Here is an 18,599-nt window from a genome sequence, read left to right as displayed (position 1 = left end):
TCAGCCAGCCCCATTCTGGATCATGGGCACTGGTCTCCCCAGCATCCAAGACATCTTCAAAAGGTGATGCCTCAAAAAGCTGGAACACTCAACAAGGGGAATTGAGTATAAGAGCAAAGAGGTCCTTCTGCAGCTGTACAGGGCCCTGGTGAGTCCACACCTGGAGTACTGTGTGCAGTTTTGGTCTCCAAATTTGAGGAAGGACATTCTTGCTATTGAGGGAGTGCAGCGTAGGTTCACAAGGTTAATTCCCGGGATGGCGGGACTGTCATATGTGGAAAGATTGGAGCGACTGGGCTTGTTTACTCTGGAATTTAGAAGGCTGAGAGGGGATCTTATTGAAACATATAAGATTATTAAGGGATTGGACACGCTGCAGGCAGGAAGCATGTTCCCGCTGATGGGTGAGTCCAGAACCGGAGGCCACAATTTAAGAATAAGGGGTAGTCCATTTAGAACGGAGTTGAGGAAAAACTTTTTCACCCAGAGAGTGGTGGATATATGGAATGTTCTGCCCCAGAAGGCTGTGGAGGCCAAGTCTCTGGATGCTTTCAAGAAAGAGATGGATAGAGCTCTTAAAGGTAGCGGAATCAAAGGTTATGGGGATAAGGCAGGAACTGGATACTGATTGTGGATGATCAGCCATGATCACAATGAATGGAAATGCTGGCTCGAAGGGATGAATGGCCTACTCCTGCACCTATTGTCTATTGTCTATGAAGGATCCTCATCACCTTGTTGTTGAGAAAGATGCCCTCTTCTCAATGCTACCATCAAGCAGCCATTTCAGGAACAGCTTCTTCCCCTCCACCATCAGATTTCTGAACGGACAATGAACACTATCTCAGTATTTTCCTCTCTTTTTGCACTAGCATTTAATTATATATATTTCTCATTGTAATTTATATATTTTTTCTTATTATGTATTGCAATGTACTGCTGCCATAAAACAACAAATTTCCTGATATTTGCCAATGATATTAAACCTGATTCTGATTACCTAGAAATTACGAGCTATTTAGACTGTTGTACATGATGATGATGATTAACTCTCAGTGCACTTCATCCATGCATCTACCATGCTTGATGTTAACACTGCATGTAACTTGGAGGTGGATGTGCCTGTGGAGAGATAGTGAGGGCAAGCAGCCTGTAGCCAGAGCAGGAACCAAGATAACTCAGACAGATGCCTGTGTATCAGAGCCTCATGAGAATATGCCAGTGATATTAAGCCTGGTTCTGATTCAGATTCTGAGTGAGAGAAAGCCTTAGACCATATGGTTTAATAATTCATTTATTTCATACTTATTATATAGAAAATAAACATGTTGAAGAATAAAGCCCATGGCCTGGTCTTTAAGGGAAAAATAGTATTTTACTGATTTGTAATTTTGATAAAACTCTTTATTGTGATTTAAAACAACTACAGACTTGCCAGTGTAGAAAAGGCTTTATCAGTTAAATCATGACATGCCAACAAAGAATTAAAAAAAGCACCTATTTGTAAAGTCATTCTCAAAACGTAACTGGCTATGTGTTTTGAAAGGATGAGTACACTCAGATGAGATGCTTCATGAAGGGGTTTGCATAGTGAATCAGACGGCAAGTGTACATGGCGTGATGGACAACCATGCTCTTTGTTAGTTCATTGGATTATGAAGTGATCTTCTTCTTTTTATACCGAGCTGTTTTGTTCCCGTGATACCAAATTCATGCATGTAAAGACTTTAACATCAACACTTCTGATTCTGACTGAATAGCATTTATTTTGGAGATTATAGAATATTTGAAAGAATGAGTTAAAATTCAACTGGGCATTGAAACATCTTGATACTGATTATGCCTTTTGTAAGGTCTTGTCTCTTGCTTTGATTGGCAGCTTTGTCCTCACAGTCAACTTGGCCAAAGGGAAGTCTGCTTCTCTGCTCTGAGTATGTGTGTTCATTTTTGTTTGAAATAAGTTCCTGATCCTTGTCCTCGCAGGACGTTTTCAAACTCTCCACATGTGTAATGTGCATTTCAAACTAAGCAGACTCCTGTCTTGAAACAACAACTGTGGGACGGTGCTTCCTTTCTAAGGTTAAATGAGTACACTGTTTCTGTCTGCTATTTTAAATGATTACACTGTTTCTGTCCACCACTTTGTTGTTTTGGGAAGTCATTGCATATTCCGCTCGGCTTGTCCCATTTTCTTCTTTCCGCATGGGCTTCCTGATTCCGGTGCGGGAAGGGTGGTTAAATGCAAAGAAAAACAGAACAGAAAAAAAACTTGTTAACTGTCAGTACTTGTTAATCATGTGAACTGAATACTTTAGGGAAGGGATACATTTTGCAAGGTTAAAAATGGAATTTTCCACTGTTTTAGGAAAAGAAAGTTAAGCTAAGCTTTGATTAATTGAGGAAAGCAGTCACAATTTTTAACTTCCACTTCAGCATCTAAAACTGTCGAAATGTCTTTTTGAAATAATCAGTTTAACAAATCTTGTCACAAATGAAATGACAGGATATCCACACTAATCAGGCTTTTGCAAACTACCAATACTCCTTCACCCTGGCAAGTAGTTAATGTGGCTACTTTAGGTCCAAGTTCAAGTTTATTGTCATCTGACTGTACATACATACAACCAAATGAAACAACGTTCCTCCAGACACAGTTCACCACACACATCGCACATGAAACAAAATATTACCGCAAATAAGTTAATAAAATACCATGCCAAGTGCAGCTCAGTTAGACAGTAAACAGTCAACAGCTCGCTCTGCTAGTGATGAGACCTCAGCGACGGCAGGGTGTTCATGAGTCTTACATGAATTTTATTTTCCTGTTTGCACTTTAACCCATTTGTAAAGCACCTTGAACCACATCTTCTAAATGAAAAGTGCTCTATAAATAAAGAATTATTATTAGATTTGTATCTTTATTTTTATTCTCTGCAGAAGCTGGTAAAACCGGAGGTACAGGCACATCCAAGCACACTCATTTCTCAATTGCTAGGAACTTTCAGACTATTCTAGTAGTGCTTAGTATTGTGGCTTTCAGGAAATTTATATAAATATGGCTGTGTAGGCCTAATTGTTCAATGCTAGTGTGTAGTGACTTTGGGATAACATCAGTTGTAGAAATTACTATTGAGACAATGTATATCCTGTTCATGTTCCATAGTCTTTCAATTTCCTCTTTATATCAGCATGTTTCTGGTGTTTTTCATTTCTTAATTTGTGGATGTTATGTATGTTCAGAATGGCTATATCTATTTGTTCTAGCTTGTTTATCTTCTATTATTATATGCAGACGGTGACTATGGTTGTCCTATCTGTAGCAATGGATCAGTTGAATTATAATTTGTAGGAATCTGACTGTAGGATCCTGGAATGTGTTCGATTGTTTCTGGTTTCACTTCGCATTTTCTGCATTTATCATCATGAATTTGTTGGTCTTTGATTATTAGCATGATTGTGATGATGACTATTATTATTATTTACATATCACATGATGTATTGATCTATTAGGTCACCTCTCAGCTGCCTTTATTCTGAGGAAAACAAGCCCAGCCAATCCAACCTCTTCCCAGAACTGACCAGCTTTCCTCCAAACCAACCAAAATCCTGGTGAACCTTCTCTACACCTTCCATTGCAAACGTGTCAACCCTACAGCATGGAGACAGATCAGTACATTGCACCCTGGGAGCAACCTAGTAATGTTTTGTAAAGTTGTAATACAACATCCTGACTCTTACAGATCAATTACACTGCACAGAAATAGGCCCAGTGGCCCAACGTATCTATTCAGACTCAGATGCCTAGCAAGGACAACATGCACATCCTCCTATCTCATAGGTAGGAAAAGGGAAGAGGTCCTGAAAGGAGAATATAGGGAGCTAGGAAGGGAGTTGAGAAAAAGAACTGCAAAGGTAATAATCTCGGGATTACTGCCTGTGCCATGCGACAGTGAGAGTAGGAATGCGATGAGGTGGAGGATAAATGCGTGGCTGAGGGATTGGAGCAGGAGGCAGGGATTCAAGTTTTTGGATCATTGGGACCTCTTTTGGCGCAGGCGTGACCTGTACAAAAAGGACGGGTTACACTTGAATCCTAGGGGGACCAATATCCTGGCAGGGAGATTAGCGAGGGCTACTGAGGTGACTTTAAACTAGAATGGTTGGGGGGTGGGAATCAAATTAAAGAGGCTAGGCGTGAGGAGGTTAGTTCACAACAGGGGGATGGGGACCAGTGCAGAGAGACAGAGGGGTGTAAAGTGAGGGTAGAAGCAAAAAGTAGTAAGGAGAAAAGTAAAAGTGGCAGGCCGACAAATCCAGGGCAAGCATCAAAAAAGGCCACTTTTCAACATAATTGTATAAGGGCTAAGAGAGTTGTAAAAGAGCGCCTGAAGGCTTTGTGTGTCAATGCAAGGAGCATTCGTAACAAGGTGGATGAATTGAAAGTGCAGATTGTTATTAATGATTATGATATAGTTGGGATCACAGAGACATGGCTCCAGGGTGACCAAGGATGGGAGCTCAACGTTCAGGGATATTCAATATTCAGGAGGGATAGACATGAAGGAAGGAGAGGTGGGGTGGCATTGCTGGTTAAAGAAGAGATTAACGCAATAGAAAGAAAGGACACAAGCCGGGAAGATGTGGAATCGATATGGGTAGAGCTGCATAACACTAAGGGGCAGGAAACGCTGGTGGGAGTTGTGTACAGGCCACCTAACAGTAGTAGTGAGGTCGGAGATGGTATTAAACAGGAAATTAGAAATGTGTGCAATAAAGGAACAGCAGTTATAATGGGTGACTTCAATCTACATGTAGATTGGGTGAACCAAATTGGTAAAGGTGCTGAGGAAGAGGATTTCTTGGAATGTATGCGGGATGGTTTTTTGAACCAACATGTCGAGGAACCAACTAGAGAGCAGGCTATTCTAGACTGGGTTTTGAGCAATGAGGAAGGGTTAATTAGCAATCTTGTCGTGAGAGGCCCCTTGGGTAAGAGTGACCATAATATGGTGGAATTCTTCATTAAGATGGAGAGTGACATAGTTAATTTAGAAACAAAGGTTCTGAACTTAAAGAGGGGTAACTTTGAAGGTATGAGACGTGAATTAGCTAAGATAGACTGGCAAATGACACTTAAAGGATTGACGGTGGATATGCAATGGCAAGCATTTAAAGATTGCATGGATGAACTACAACAATTGTTCATTCCAGTTTAGCAAAAGAATAAATCAAGGAAGGTAGTGCACCCGTGGCTGACAAGAGAAATTAGGGATGGTATCAATTCCAAAGAAGAAGCATACAAATTAGCCAGAGAAAGTGGCTCACCTGAGGACTGGGAGAAATTCAGAGTTCAGCAGAGGAGGACAAAGGGCTTAATTAGGAAGGGGAAAAAAGATTATGAGAGAAAACTGGCAGGGAACATAAAAACTGACTGTGAAAGCTTTTATAGATATGTAAAAAGGAAAAGACTGGTAAAGACAAATGTAGGTCCCCTACAGACAGAAACAGGTGAATTGATTATGGGGAGCAAGGACATGGCAGACCAATTGAATAATTACTTTGGTTCTGTCTTCACTAAGGATGACATAAATAATCTTCCAGAAATAGTAGGGGACAGAGTGTCCAGTGAGATGGAGGAACTGAGCGAAATACATGTTAGTAGGGAAGTGGTGTTAGGTAAATTGAAGGGATTGAAGGCAGATAAATCCCCAGGGCCAGATGGTCTGCATCCCAGAGTGCTTAAGGAAGTAGCCCAAGAAATAGTGGATGCATTAGTGATAATTTTTCAAAACTGGTTAGATTCTGGACTAGTTCCTGAGGATTGGAGGGTGGCTAATGTAACCCCACTTTTTAAAAAAGGAGGGAGAGAGAAACCGGGGAATTATAGACTGGTTAGCCTAACGTCGGTGGTGGGGAAACTGCTGGAGTCAGTTATCAAAGATGTGATAACAGCACTTTTGGAAAGCGGTGAAATCATCGGACAAAGTCAGCATGGATTTGTGAAAGAAAAATCATGTCTGACGAATCTCATAGAATTTTTTGAGGATGTAACTAGTAGAGTGGATAGGGGAGAACCAGTGGATGTGGTATATTTGGATTTTCAAAAGGCTTTTGACAAGGTCCCACACAGGAGATTAGTGTGCAAACTTAAAGCACATAGTATTGGGGGTAAGGTATTGATGTGGATAGAGAATTGGTTAGCAGACAGGAAGCAAAGTGTGGGAATAAATGGGACCTTTTCAGAATGGCAGGCAGTGACTAGTGGGGTACCGCAAGGCTCAGTGCTGGGACCCCAGTTGTTTACAATATATATTAATGACTTGGATGAGGGAATTAAATGCAGCATCTCCAAGTTTGCGGATGACACGAAGCTGGGCGGCAGTGTTAGCTGTGAGGAGGATGCTAAGAGGATGCAGGGTGACTTGGATAGGTTGGGTGAGTGGGCAAATTCATGGCAGATGCAATTTAATGTGGATAAATGTGAAGTTATCCACTTTGGTGGCAAAAATAGGAAAACAGATTATTATTTGAATGGTGGCCGATTAGGAAAAGGGGAGGTGCAACGAGACCTGGGTGTCATTATACACCAGTCATTGAAAGTGGGCATGCAGGTACAGCAGGCGGTGAAAAAGGCGAATGGTATGCTGGCATTTATAGCGAGAGGATTCGAGTACGGGAGCAGGGAGGTACTACTGCAGTTGTACAAGGCCTTGGTGAGACCACACCTGGAGTATTGTGTGCAGTTTTGGTCCCCTAATCTGAGGAAAGACATCCTTGCCATAGAGGGAGTACAAAGAAGGTTCACCAGATTGATTCCTGGGATGGCAGGACTTTCATATGAAAAAAGACTGGATGAACTAGGCTTGTACTCGTTGGAATTTAGAAGATTGAGGGGGGGATCTGATTGAAACGTATAAAATCCTAAAGGGATTGGACAGGCTAGATGCAGGAAGATTGTTCCCGATGTTGGGGAAGTCCAGAACGAGGGGTCACAGTTTGAGTATAAAGGGGAAGCCTTTTAGGACCGAGGTTAGGAAAAACTTCTTCACACAGAGAGTGGTGAATCTGTGAAATTCTCTGCCACAGGAAACAGTTGAGGCCAGTTCATTGGCTATATTTAAGAGGGAGTTAGATATGGCCCTTGTGGCTACAGGGATCAGGTGGTATGGAGGGAAGGCTGGTGCAGGGTTCTGAGTTGGATGATCAGCCATGATCATAATAAATGGTGGTGCAGGCTCGAAGGGCCGAATGGCCTACTCCTGCACCTATTTTCTATGTTTCTATGTTTCTATCTCATCTCATCACACCTCATCTCCTCCATATGGTGCTCCAAGGATGTAATGTTGAGGCTTTATAAGGCATTGGTCAGACCACACTTGCTGTATTGTAAGCAGTTTCGAATCAGAATCAAGTTTATTCTGAATCAGTTCGGCATGGACTAGAAGGGTCGAGATGGCCTGTTTCCGTGCTGTAATTATGATATGGTTATATCGTTATGATCACCGACATGTGACATGAAATTTGTTAAATTAGCAGCAGCAGTTAAATTCAATACATAATATAGAAGAAAAAAATAAGTAAATCTTATTCAGTATACTTTATACAGTATATGCATATTGAATAGATTAAAATCATGCAAAAAACCAAAGATACTATATATATGAATAAGTGAGGTAGTGTCCAAGGGTTCAATGTCCATTTAGGAATCAGATGGCAGAGGGGAAGCTGTTCCTGAATCGCTGAGTGTGTGCCTTCAGGCTTCTGTACTTCCTACCTAATGGTAACAGTGAGAAAAGGGCATGCCCTGGGTGCTGGAGGTCCTTAATAATGGGCGCTGTCTTTCTGACACAACTCCCTGAAGATATCTTGTGTGCTTCGTAGGTTAGTACCCAAAATGGAGCTGACTAGATTTACAGCCCTCTGCAGCTTCTTTCAGTCCTGTGCAGTAGCCTGCGCCCGCCCCCCCCCAATACCAAACAGTGATGCAGCCTGTCAGAATGCTCTCCACGGTACACCTATAGAAGTTTTTGAGTATATTTGTTGACAAGCCAAATCTCTTCAAACTCCTAATAAAGTATAGCCGCTGTCTTGCTTTCTTTATAACTGCATTGATATATAACATAGAATATAGAATAGTACAACACATTACAGGCCCTTCGGCCGACAATGTTGTGCCGACCCTCAAATCCTGCCTCCCATATAACCCCCACCTTAAATTCCTCCATATACCTGCCTAGTAGTTTCTTAAACTTCACGAGTGTATCTGCCTCCACCACTGACTCAGGCAGTGCATTCCACGCACCAACCACTCTCTGAGTAAAAAACCTTCCTCTAATACCCCCCTTGAACTTCCCACCCCTTACCTTAAAGCCATGTCCTCTTGTACTGAGCAGTGGTGCCCTGGGGAAGAGGCGCTGGCTATCCACTCTATCTATTCCTCTTATTATCTTGTACACCTCTATCATGTCTCCTCTCATCCTCCTTCTCTCCAAAGAGTAAAGCCCTAGCTCCCTTAATCTCTGATCATAATGCATACTCTCTAAACCAGGCAGCATCCTGGTAAATCTGTTCTGTACCCTTTCCAATGCTTCCACATCCTTCCTATAGTGAGGCGACCAGGTTATGTTGGGACCAGGTTAGGTCCTCAGAGATCTTGATACCCAGGAACTTGAAGCTGCTCACTCTCTCCACTTCTGATCCCTCTATGAAGATTGGTATGTGTTCTTTCGTCTTACTCTTTCTGAAGTCCACAATCATCTTACTGACGTTGAGTGCCAGATTGTTGCTGCGAAACCACTCCACTATTTGGCATATCTCACTCCTGTATGCCCTCTCGTCACCACCTGAGATTCTACCAACAATGGTTGTATCATTAGCAAATTTATAGATGGTACTTGAGTTATGCCTGGACACACAGTCATGGGGATATAGAGAGTAGAGCAGTGGGCTAAGCACACACCCCTGAGGTGCACCAGTGTTGATAGTCAGCGAGGAGGAGATGTTATCACCAATCCGCACAGACTGTGGTCTTTTGATTAGGAAGTCGAGGATCCAATTGCAGAGGGAGATACAGAGGCCCAGGTTCTGCAACTTCTCAATCAGGATTGTGGGAATGATGGTATTAAATACTGAGCTATAGTCGATGAACAGCATCCTGACATAGGTGTGTGTGTTGTCCAGGTGGTCTAAGGCTGTGTGAAGAGCCATTGAGATTGCATCTGCCATTGACCTATTGTGGCGATAGGCAAATTGCAATGGGTCCAGGTCCTTGCTGAGGCAGGAGTTCAGTCTAGTCACGACCAACCTCTCAAAGCATTTCGTCACTGTCCATGTGAGTGCTACTGGGTGATAGTCATTAAGGCAAGCCCACATTATTCTTCCCAGGCACTGATATAACTGTTGCCTTTTTCAAGCAAGTGGGAACTTACTCCTGTAGGTTGAAAATGTCCTTGAATACTCCCACTAGTTAGTTGGTACAGGTTTTCAGAGCCTTACCAGGTACTCCATTGGGACCTTCTGCCTCGCGAGGATTCACTCTCTTTAAAGACAGCTTAACATTGGCCTCTGAGACAGAGATCACAGGGTCATCAGGTGCAGCAAGGATCTTCACAGCTGTAGTTGTGTTCTCCCTTTCAAAGTGGGCATAGAAGGCATTGAGTTCATCTGGTAGTGAAGCATCGCTGCCATTCATGCCATTGGGTTTCACTTTGTAGAAAGTAATGTCTTGCAGATCCTGCCAGAGTTGCCGTGCATCTGATATCATCTCCAACCTCATTTGAAATTGTCTCTTCACCCTTGAAATAGCCCTCCGCAAATCATACCTGGTTTTCTGGTATAGGCCTGGGTCGCCAGACTTGAATGCCACAGATCTAGCCTTCAGCAGATGATGTACCTGCTGGTTCATCCATGGGTTTTGGTTTGGGAATGTACAGTAGGTCTTTGTAGGCACACACTCATCCACACAGGTTTTAATGAAGTCGGTGACAACTGCAGCATACTCATCCAGATTCAAAGATGAATCCCTGAATACAGTCCAGTCCACTGATTCAAAGCAGTCCTGTAGGCGCTCCTGTGTTTCCCTTGTCCATACCTTCTTGGTCCTCACTACTGGTGCTGTGGTCTTCAGTCTCTGCCTATACTCAGGATGTAGAAGTACAGCCAGGTGATCAGACTTCCCGAAGTGAGGGCGTGGAATAGTACAGTAGGTGTTTTTGAAGGTGGTGTAGCAATGGTCCAGTGTGTTGTTTCCTCTGGTATTGCAAGCAATCTGTTGATGGTAATTGCTTAGTGATTTTGTTTCAGACTGGCCTGGTTAAAATCTCCCAAAACGATGGTGAAGGCGTTAGGGTGTGCTGTTTCGTGCATGTTGATCCCATTGCTCAGTATCGGTCACTTTATTGAAGAAAAGATGTGCTAGCATTAGAGAGGTTCCAGTGGTGGCTCATGAGAATAATGCAGGGAATGAAAGTGTTAAGTATGATTAGATTAGGTTCAACTTTATTATCATTGTGCCGAGTACAGATACAAAGCCAATGAAATGTAGTTAGCATCTAACCAGAAATGCAAAGAATAGTGCTATTTACAAAATAACTGCGAATGAGAAGTAAGAGGAGTATTTGATGGTTCTGGGCCTGGACTTACTGGAGCTTAGAAGAATGAAGGAGATCTCATTGAAACCTGTCAAATATTGAAAGGCCTGGATAGAGTGGATGTTTCCTATAGTAAGAGAGTCTAGGACCAGAAGGTACAGCCTTAGAATAGAGGGACATCCATTTAGAACAGAGATGAGGAGGAATTTCTTTAGCCAGAGGCTGGTTCATATCTGGAACTCATTGTCACTGACAGCTGTGCCCACCAAACAAGTCACTGAGTATATTTAAAGCAGAGGTTGATAGGTTCTTGATTAGTCAGGGCATCAAAGGTTACAGAAAGAAGGCAGGAGAAGAATAGAGTTAAGAGGGAAAATAAGTCTGCTACGATGGAATTCGATGTGCTTTGAGTGCCCTACTTCTGCACCTGTGTCTTATTGTCTAATTATCTCCAACACTCTTTGACTTATGCTCTACTTGAGACCAGCTCTCTACTTCATCATCAAATTAATTACATTGTTTTTCTTTCTCCTCTTTAAGACCATTAGACATAGGAGCAGAATTAAGCCAACAGGCGCATCGAGTCTGCTCCGCCATTCAATCATGGCTGATCCTTTTTTTCTCCTCTTCAGCCCCCCTCCCCAGCCTTCTCCCCGTAACCTTTGATGTCATGTCCAATCGAGAACCTATCAACCTCTGCTTTAAATAAACCCAACGACCTGGCCTCCGCTGCTGTCTGTGGTAGCAAATTCCACAAATTCACCACCCTCTGGCTAAAAGAATTTCTCCACATCTCTCTTTTAAATGGACACCCCTTACCCTGAGGTTGTGTCCTCTTGTCCAAGACTCCCTGACCATAGGAAACATTCCTATCCAGATCCACTCTGTCTAAGCTTTTCAATGTTCAAAAGGTTTCAATGAGATCCCCCCTCATCCTTCTAAATTCCGACTGCAGACCCAGAGCCATCAAATGTTCCTTATGATAACCCTTTCATTCCAAAAATCATCCCTGTGAACCTCCTCTGGACCCTTTCCAATGCCAACACATCTTTTCTGAGATGAGGAGCCCAGAACTGTTCACACAATACTCAAGGTGAGGCCTCACCAGTGCCTTATAAAGCCTCAGCATCACATCCCTGCTCTTGTATTCTCGATTATCTTGAAATGAATGCTAACATTGCACTTACCTTCCTCACCACCAACTCGACCTGCAAGTTAACCTATAGGGTGTTCTGCACAGGAACTCTCAAGTCTCTTTGTATCTCAAATTTTTATATTTCCTCCCCACTTAGAAAACAGTCTGTACATTTATTTCTATGACTTAAATGCATGACCATATATTTTCTAATATTGTATTTCACTTGTCACATTCTTGCCCATTCTCCTAATCTTCCTAAGCCCTTCTGTATTCTCTCTACTTCCCAAATACCTGCCCCTCCACCAGTATTTGTATCATCTGCAAACTTGGCAACAAAGCCATCTATTCCATCATCTAAATCATTGATGTACAGCATAAAAAGAGGCGGTCCCAACACTGCTGTCTGTGGAACACCACTAGTCACTGGCAGCCAACCAGAAAAGGATCCTTCTATTCCCACTCGCTGTCTCCTTCTAATCAGCCAATGCTCTAACCATATTAGTAACTTTCCTGTAATACCATGGGCTCTTAACTTGGTAAGCAGCCTCATGTGTGGCACCTTGTCAAAGGCCTTCTGAAAGTCCAAATATACAACATCCACTACATCCTCTTTATCTATCCTACTTGTAATCTCCTCAAAGGATTGCAATAGGTTCGTCAGGCAGGATTTTCCCTGAAGGAAACCATATGACTTGATTCTGTCTTGTCCTGTGTCACCAAGTACTCCATAACCTCAACCTTAACTGACTCCAAAATCTTCCCAACCACTGAAATCAGGCTAACTGGTCTTTAATTTCCTTTCTGCTGCCTTCTTCCTTTCTTAAAAAGTGGAGTGACATTTGCAATTTTCCAGTCCTCTGGCACCATGCTGAGTCCAGCGACTTTTGAAAGATCACTACTAATACTTCCACTACCTCTTTCGGAACCCTGTGGTGCAGTTCATCTGGTCCGGCTGACTTCTGTACCCTTAGGTCTTTCAGCTTTTTGAGCACCTTCTCCCTTATAATAGTAACTGCACTCACCTCTCTTCTCTCACACCGTTCAACACATGGCACACTGCTAGTATCTTCCACAGTGAAACCTGATGCAAAATACTCATTTAGTTCATCTGCCATCTCCTTGTCCCTTGTTATTATTTCTCTTGCCTCATTTTCCCCCGGTCTTATATCCACTCTTACCTCTTTCCTCTTCTCTTCTCCACACCTGCCTGTCACTTCTGTTTGGTGCCCCACCTCCTTCATTTTCTCCCATGGTCCACTTGCCTCTCCTACTAGATTCTTTCTTCTCTGGCCCTTTACTTTTACCACCTGATGGGCCAGATGGCCGACTCTGCTCCTGTTTCTTATGTTCTTATGTCACCTCTCAGCCTCTCACTTCATTTATCTGGTTTCATCTATCACCTTCCAGTTTGTCTTTCTTCCCTCCTCCCATCTTATTCTGGTTTTATCCCCCATCCTTTACAGCCTTGGTCCGAAACATCAACTGTTTATTGATTTCTATAGGTGCTGCCTGACCTGCTGAGCTCTCCCAGCATTTTTGTGTGTGTTACTCTTGAGGATCAAGATTCAGGTCAGTTTCCATCGAGTCTGACTAATATGTTGGAAACATAACTCCATTTCAAGATGTAGACAGTGGAAAGATGGAAATCTTTGGATATGAACAATAATTGGTATATTTTTAAAATTAAATAAAAATAATTAATTTTAGGTGTATTATTTATTCTTATCCAAGTACTCTTTCTAACTAAACATTTTTTTGTTGGGTTTGTGGAACAATCTATGTTCCGTGCCTATTCTGGTATCTGTCCCCCACTTTTCCTTTGCTACATCGACGACTGCGTTGGCGCTGCTTCCTGCACGCATGCAGAACTCGTTGACTTTATTAACTTTGCCTCCAACTTTCACCCTGCCCTCAAGTTTACCTGGTCCATTTCCAACACCTCCCTCCCCTTTCTAGATCTTTCTGTCTCTGTCTCTGGAGACAGCTTATCCACTGATGTCTACTATAAGCCTACTGACTCTCACAGCTATCTGGACTATTCCTCTTCTCACCCTGTCTCTTGCAAAAACGCCATCCCTTCTCGCAATTCCTCCGTCTCCGCCGCATCTGCTCTCAGGATGAGGCTTTTCATTCTAGGACGAGGGAGATGTCTTCCTTTTTTAAAGAAAGGGGCTTCCCTTCCTCCACCATCAACTCTGCTCTTAAACGCATCTCCCCCATTTCACGTACATCTGCTCTCACTCCATCCTCCCGCCACCCCACCAGCCTCCGGGTCCAACATATTATTCTCCGTAACTTCCGCCACCTCCAACGGGATCCCACCACTAAGCACATCTTTCCCTCCCCCCCCCCCCCGCATTCCGCAGAGATCGCTCCCTACGCAACTCCCTTGTCCATTCGTTCCCCCCCCATCCCTCCCCACTGATCTCCCTCCTGGCACTTATCCGTGTAAGCGGAACAAGTGCTACACATGCCCTTACACTTCCTCCCTTACCACCATTCAGGGCCCCAAACAGTCCTTCCAGGTGAGGCAACACTTCACCTGTGAGTCGACTGGGGTGATATACTGTGTCCGGTACTCCCGATGTGGCCTTTTATATATTGGCGAGACCCGACGCAGACTGGGAGACCGCTTTGCTGAACATCTACGCTCTGTCCGCCAGAGAAAGCAGGATTTCCCAGTGGCCACACATTTTAATTCCACATCCCATTCCCATTCTGACATGTCTATCCACGGCCTCCTCTACTGTAAAGATGAAGCCACACTCAGGTTGGAGGAACAACACCTTATATTCCGTCTGGGTAGCCTCCAACCTGATGGCATGAACATCGACTTCTCTAACTTCCGCTAAGGCCCCACCTCCCCCTCGTACCCCATCTGTTACTTATTTTTATGCACACATTCTTTCTCTCACTCTCCTTTTTCTCCCTCTGTCCCTCTGAATATACCTCTTGCCCATCCTCTGGGTCCCCCCCTCCTTGTCTTTCTTCCCGGACCTCCTGTCCCATGATCCTCTCGTATCCCCTTTTGCCTATCACCTGTCCAGCTCTTGGCTCTATCCCTCCCCCTCCTGTCTTCTCCTATCATTTTGGATCTCCCCCTCCCCCTCCAACTTTCAAATCCCTTACTCACTCTTCCTTCAGCTAGTCCTGACGAAGGGTCTCGGCCTGAAACGTCGACTGCACCTCTTCCTACAGATGCTGCCTGGCCTGCTGTGTTCACCAGCAACTTTTATGTGTGTTGCTTGAATTTCCAGCGTCTGCAGAATTCCTGTTGTTTGATTTTAAGACTATTGATGCATTAGATGATGAGTATAAAATCCTAAAGGGATTGGACAGGCTAGATGCAGGAAGATTGTTCCCGATGTTGGGGAAGTCCAGAACGAGTGGTCACAGTTTGAGGATAAAGGGGAAGCCTTTTAGGACCGAGATTAGGAAAAACTTCTTCACACAGAGAGTGGTGAATCTGTGGAATTCTCTGCCACAGGAAACAGTTGAGGCCAGTTCATTGGCTATATTTAAGAGGGAGTTAGATATGGCCCTTGTGGTTAAAGGGATCAGGGGGTATGGAGGGAATGGTCTACTCCTGCACCTATTTTCTATGTTTCTATGTTTCAAAGTGTATGACCATACACATTCCAACATTGTATTTCATTTGCCACTTCTTTGCCCATTCCCCTAAACTCCTCACTTTTCCCACCTATGTCGTTGGTGCCAATATGTATGACCAACCTCTCAAAACACTTCATCACAGCAGATGTGAGTGCCACTGGGTGATAGGCAAGTACAGAGTTCTGAGTTGGATGATCAGCCATGATCATACTGAATGGCGGTGCAGGCTCGAAGGGCTGAATGGCCTATTCCTGCACCTATTTTCTATGTTTCTATGTTTCTAAGTATAGTAGATTATGCCTGGTCAAATTGTCTTACAAATCAGAGACACACGGGGGACTGCAGAGGCTGGAATCTGGAGCAACAAGCCATCGGCTTATAGTATTCAGCAGCTCTACAACATGCCAGGGTCAATGTCATGACATAGAACTTCATTATAGAAAGCAATAAAATATATAAATGTTCCATTTTAAATATATTTCTAAACAACCATTTCAGGATTATAATTAAGATTGGCTTAGCTCAAAACTCCAATATCAAGTTGAAATTTAATTGTCAATCAGCCATGCCCACGAACACAGCCAAATGAGACAGCATTCCTCCAAGGGTCAAGATGCAAAACACATTAGCAAAAGTCACATGCAGCCTAAGTGTGAGTTCCACGTTACAACCGAGAGCACACAGCTTCCTTGCCCTCAGTCTCTTCAGTGAATCACTGAATCGACTTGCAGTATTCTACATCACCAATGCAATCACACAAAAAATGTCCAAAACAGGCACTTGCACCAACTGTTGGATGGTGCACGGCCTCTGACGGGGTCTTGCCGGCAGCAACACGGAACACAACAAGTCCAGCTCCACTCGCTAGTGGGGTAGAGCTGCAGCACTCGATGTTCCAGTGTCTTGTGATCGTAAAAATGAAAATTACACCTTTGTTTGGACCTTGAACCCAAATGTGAGGTGAGAATGACTGGTCCTGACACACAAGGCAGCCCCGACACATGAGTTATGACGGAATCCATAGGGCCAAGTGTCCACTGGCTGCTGTTATATTGACCATCAATGGAAGATGGCTGTGCTTGTTGGGTTTATTATTCTTAGACCCATCTTCACAGCCAGAAGTGAGAGATCTGCTGACAACCATGGGGCAGCTAGCTCCAGTCACAATTTCTTGAGTAATGATACAATCAGACTTGAGTCACAGTCAGAAATAAACAGTAATATTAATGTCCCTCCTGAAGGGGGCTTGACCAAATCCACCCCCCCCCCACAAGGCTTCCTTTGTTGATTATTACAACACAGAAAATTGAAAGAAAAATCCTGCATAAAGCAGTGAATATGTCCCAGTCCATCACTAGTAAAGCATTCCTCACCCTTGAGCACATCTACACGCAACGCTGTCACAAGAAAGCAGCATCCATCTTCAGGGACCTCCACCATCCAGGCCAAGCTCCTCTTCTCGCTGCTGCCATCAGGAAGGAGGTACAGGAGCCTCAGGGCTCACATCCCCAGGAACAGGAACAGTTACAGTTTTATCCTTCAACCAGCAGGCTCTTGAACTAAATGGATAACTTCACTGAACTGTTCCAATAACCTATGGACTCACTTTCAAGGACTCTTCATCTCATGTTCTTGATATTTATTCTTATTTATTTTTTATTATTTTGTTTGCTTTTTTTCTATTTGTATTTGTGGTTTGTTGTGTTTTGCTCATTGGCTGTTTGTCTGTTTTTGTTATGTGCAGTCTTTCATTGATTCTATTGTGTTTCTTTGTATTTATTGTGTATGCCTGCAGGAAAATGAATCTCAGGGTTGAATATGGTTATTCTCTCTCTCTCTATATATATATACACACACACTTTGATAATAACTTTACTTTGAACTTTGAACATTTTTCCTCACTAATCCTTAAATGTAATGTTTCTCCATCATTCCCTCTACCCCAACTACCATTTCCACGGCAAGTTTTGGGAAGGTTTACTGGATGACAAATTTTTGATCAAGAAGCCTCAAGGGCAACTAAAGGTTTCAACTGAGAGGAAAGCAGAGCACCCGGCGGAACACCACGCATTCTCAGGGAGGAACATACAAACTCCTTACAGATGCTGTTGGAATCAACCTCCAAACTCCCATGTCCTAGGAATAATGGTGCATAGTTCCCTGAAGGTGGAATCTCATGTGGATAGGGTAGTGAAGAAAGCTGGCCTTTATAAATCAGAGCATTGAGTATAGGAGTTGGGATGTAATGTTGAATTTGTATAAGGCATTGGTAAGGCCAAATTTGGAGTGTTGTGTACAGTTCTGGTCACTGAATTGTAGGAAAGATGTCAATAAAATTGAGAGAGTACAGAGGAGATTTACTAAAATGTTGCCTGGGTTTCATCTCCTAAGTCACAGGGAAAGTTTGAACAAGTTAGGTCTTTATTCTTTGGAGTGTAGAAGGTTGAGGAGGGATTTGATAGAGGTATTTAAAATTATGAGGGGGATCGATAGAGTTGACGTGGATAGGCTTTTTCCATTGAGAGTGGGGGAGATTCAAACAAGAGGACATGAGTTGAGAGTTAAAGGGCAAAAGTTTAGGGGTAACATGAGGGGGAACTTCTTTACTCAGAGAGTGGTAGCTGTGTGGAACGAGCTTCCAGCAGAAGTGGTTGAGGCAGGTTCGATGTTGTCATTTAATGTTAAATTGGATAGATATATGGACAGGAAAGGAATGGAGGGTTATGGGCTGAGTGCAGGTCGGTGGGACTAGGTGAGAGTAGGAGTTTGGCATGGACTAGAAGGGCCGAGATGGCCTGTTTCCGTGCTGTAATTGTTATATGGTTATATGGCCCTGAGCTGTAATATTGTTCTGCTAACCACTATGCTACCGTTTTTAATCCTGCAAGAGGTATTAAATAACCAATAGAGATCTGACAACAGTCTAGCAGTTTAATCATTATCTGGCAGAAATGACAGAATTAATGTTTTCAATGATGGTGGGATTCGAACACATATTCCCATTGTATTGCTGGGATTGGCAATTATTAATGACGCCAAATTAATGAAGATTCACACTGAAGCGCAAAGATAAAAAAAGGGATCAAAATAAAGAGATGGCAACAATTTAAAATGATACAAAGTAAAAGAAAATAATGTGGACTAAAACAGAAGCAAACATTATTGTGGTATTTTTGTGATTAAGGAATTTTATCGCAAAACTAAAACAATGCAATGAACATTTATTTAGAATTCCAGAACAACACACACAAAATGCTGGA

At 43.0% G+C, this 18,599-nt stretch overlaps 1 protein-coding gene across 2 annotated transcripts in view; it reads right to left on the bottom strand.

Moving 5' to 3' along the window:
- Positions 1–1,305: 1,305 nt before the first annotated feature.
- Positions 1,306–18,599, bottom strand: part of prima1 (proline rich membrane anchor 1) — a 90,368-nt gene continuing 73,074 nt past the window's right edge. Inside the window, exon 5 of one of the 2 annotated variants that reach the window (XM_072274675.1) lies at positions 1,306–2,211. In XM_072274675.1, the coding sequence (XP_072130776.1) occupies positions 2,112–2,211 (100 nt within the window). In that variant the 3' untranslated portion in view covers positions 1,306–2,111. The remainder of the gene's footprint in view (positions 2,212–18,599) is intronic. The other variant, XM_072274682.1, reaches the window with a different exon arrangement.

This window comes from Mobula birostris, chromosome 1 (genome assembly GCF_030028105.1).
Source record: "Mobula birostris isolate sMobBir1 chromosome 1, sMobBir1.hap1, whole genome shotgun sequence".
In the NCBI taxonomy this organism is placed as follows: domain Eukaryota; kingdom Metazoa; phylum Chordata; class Chondrichthyes; order Myliobatiformes; family Myliobatidae; genus Mobula; species Mobula birostris.
Note: the sequence above shows the minus strand (reverse complement) of the source record. Positions and strands in the feature narration are given on the sequence as shown.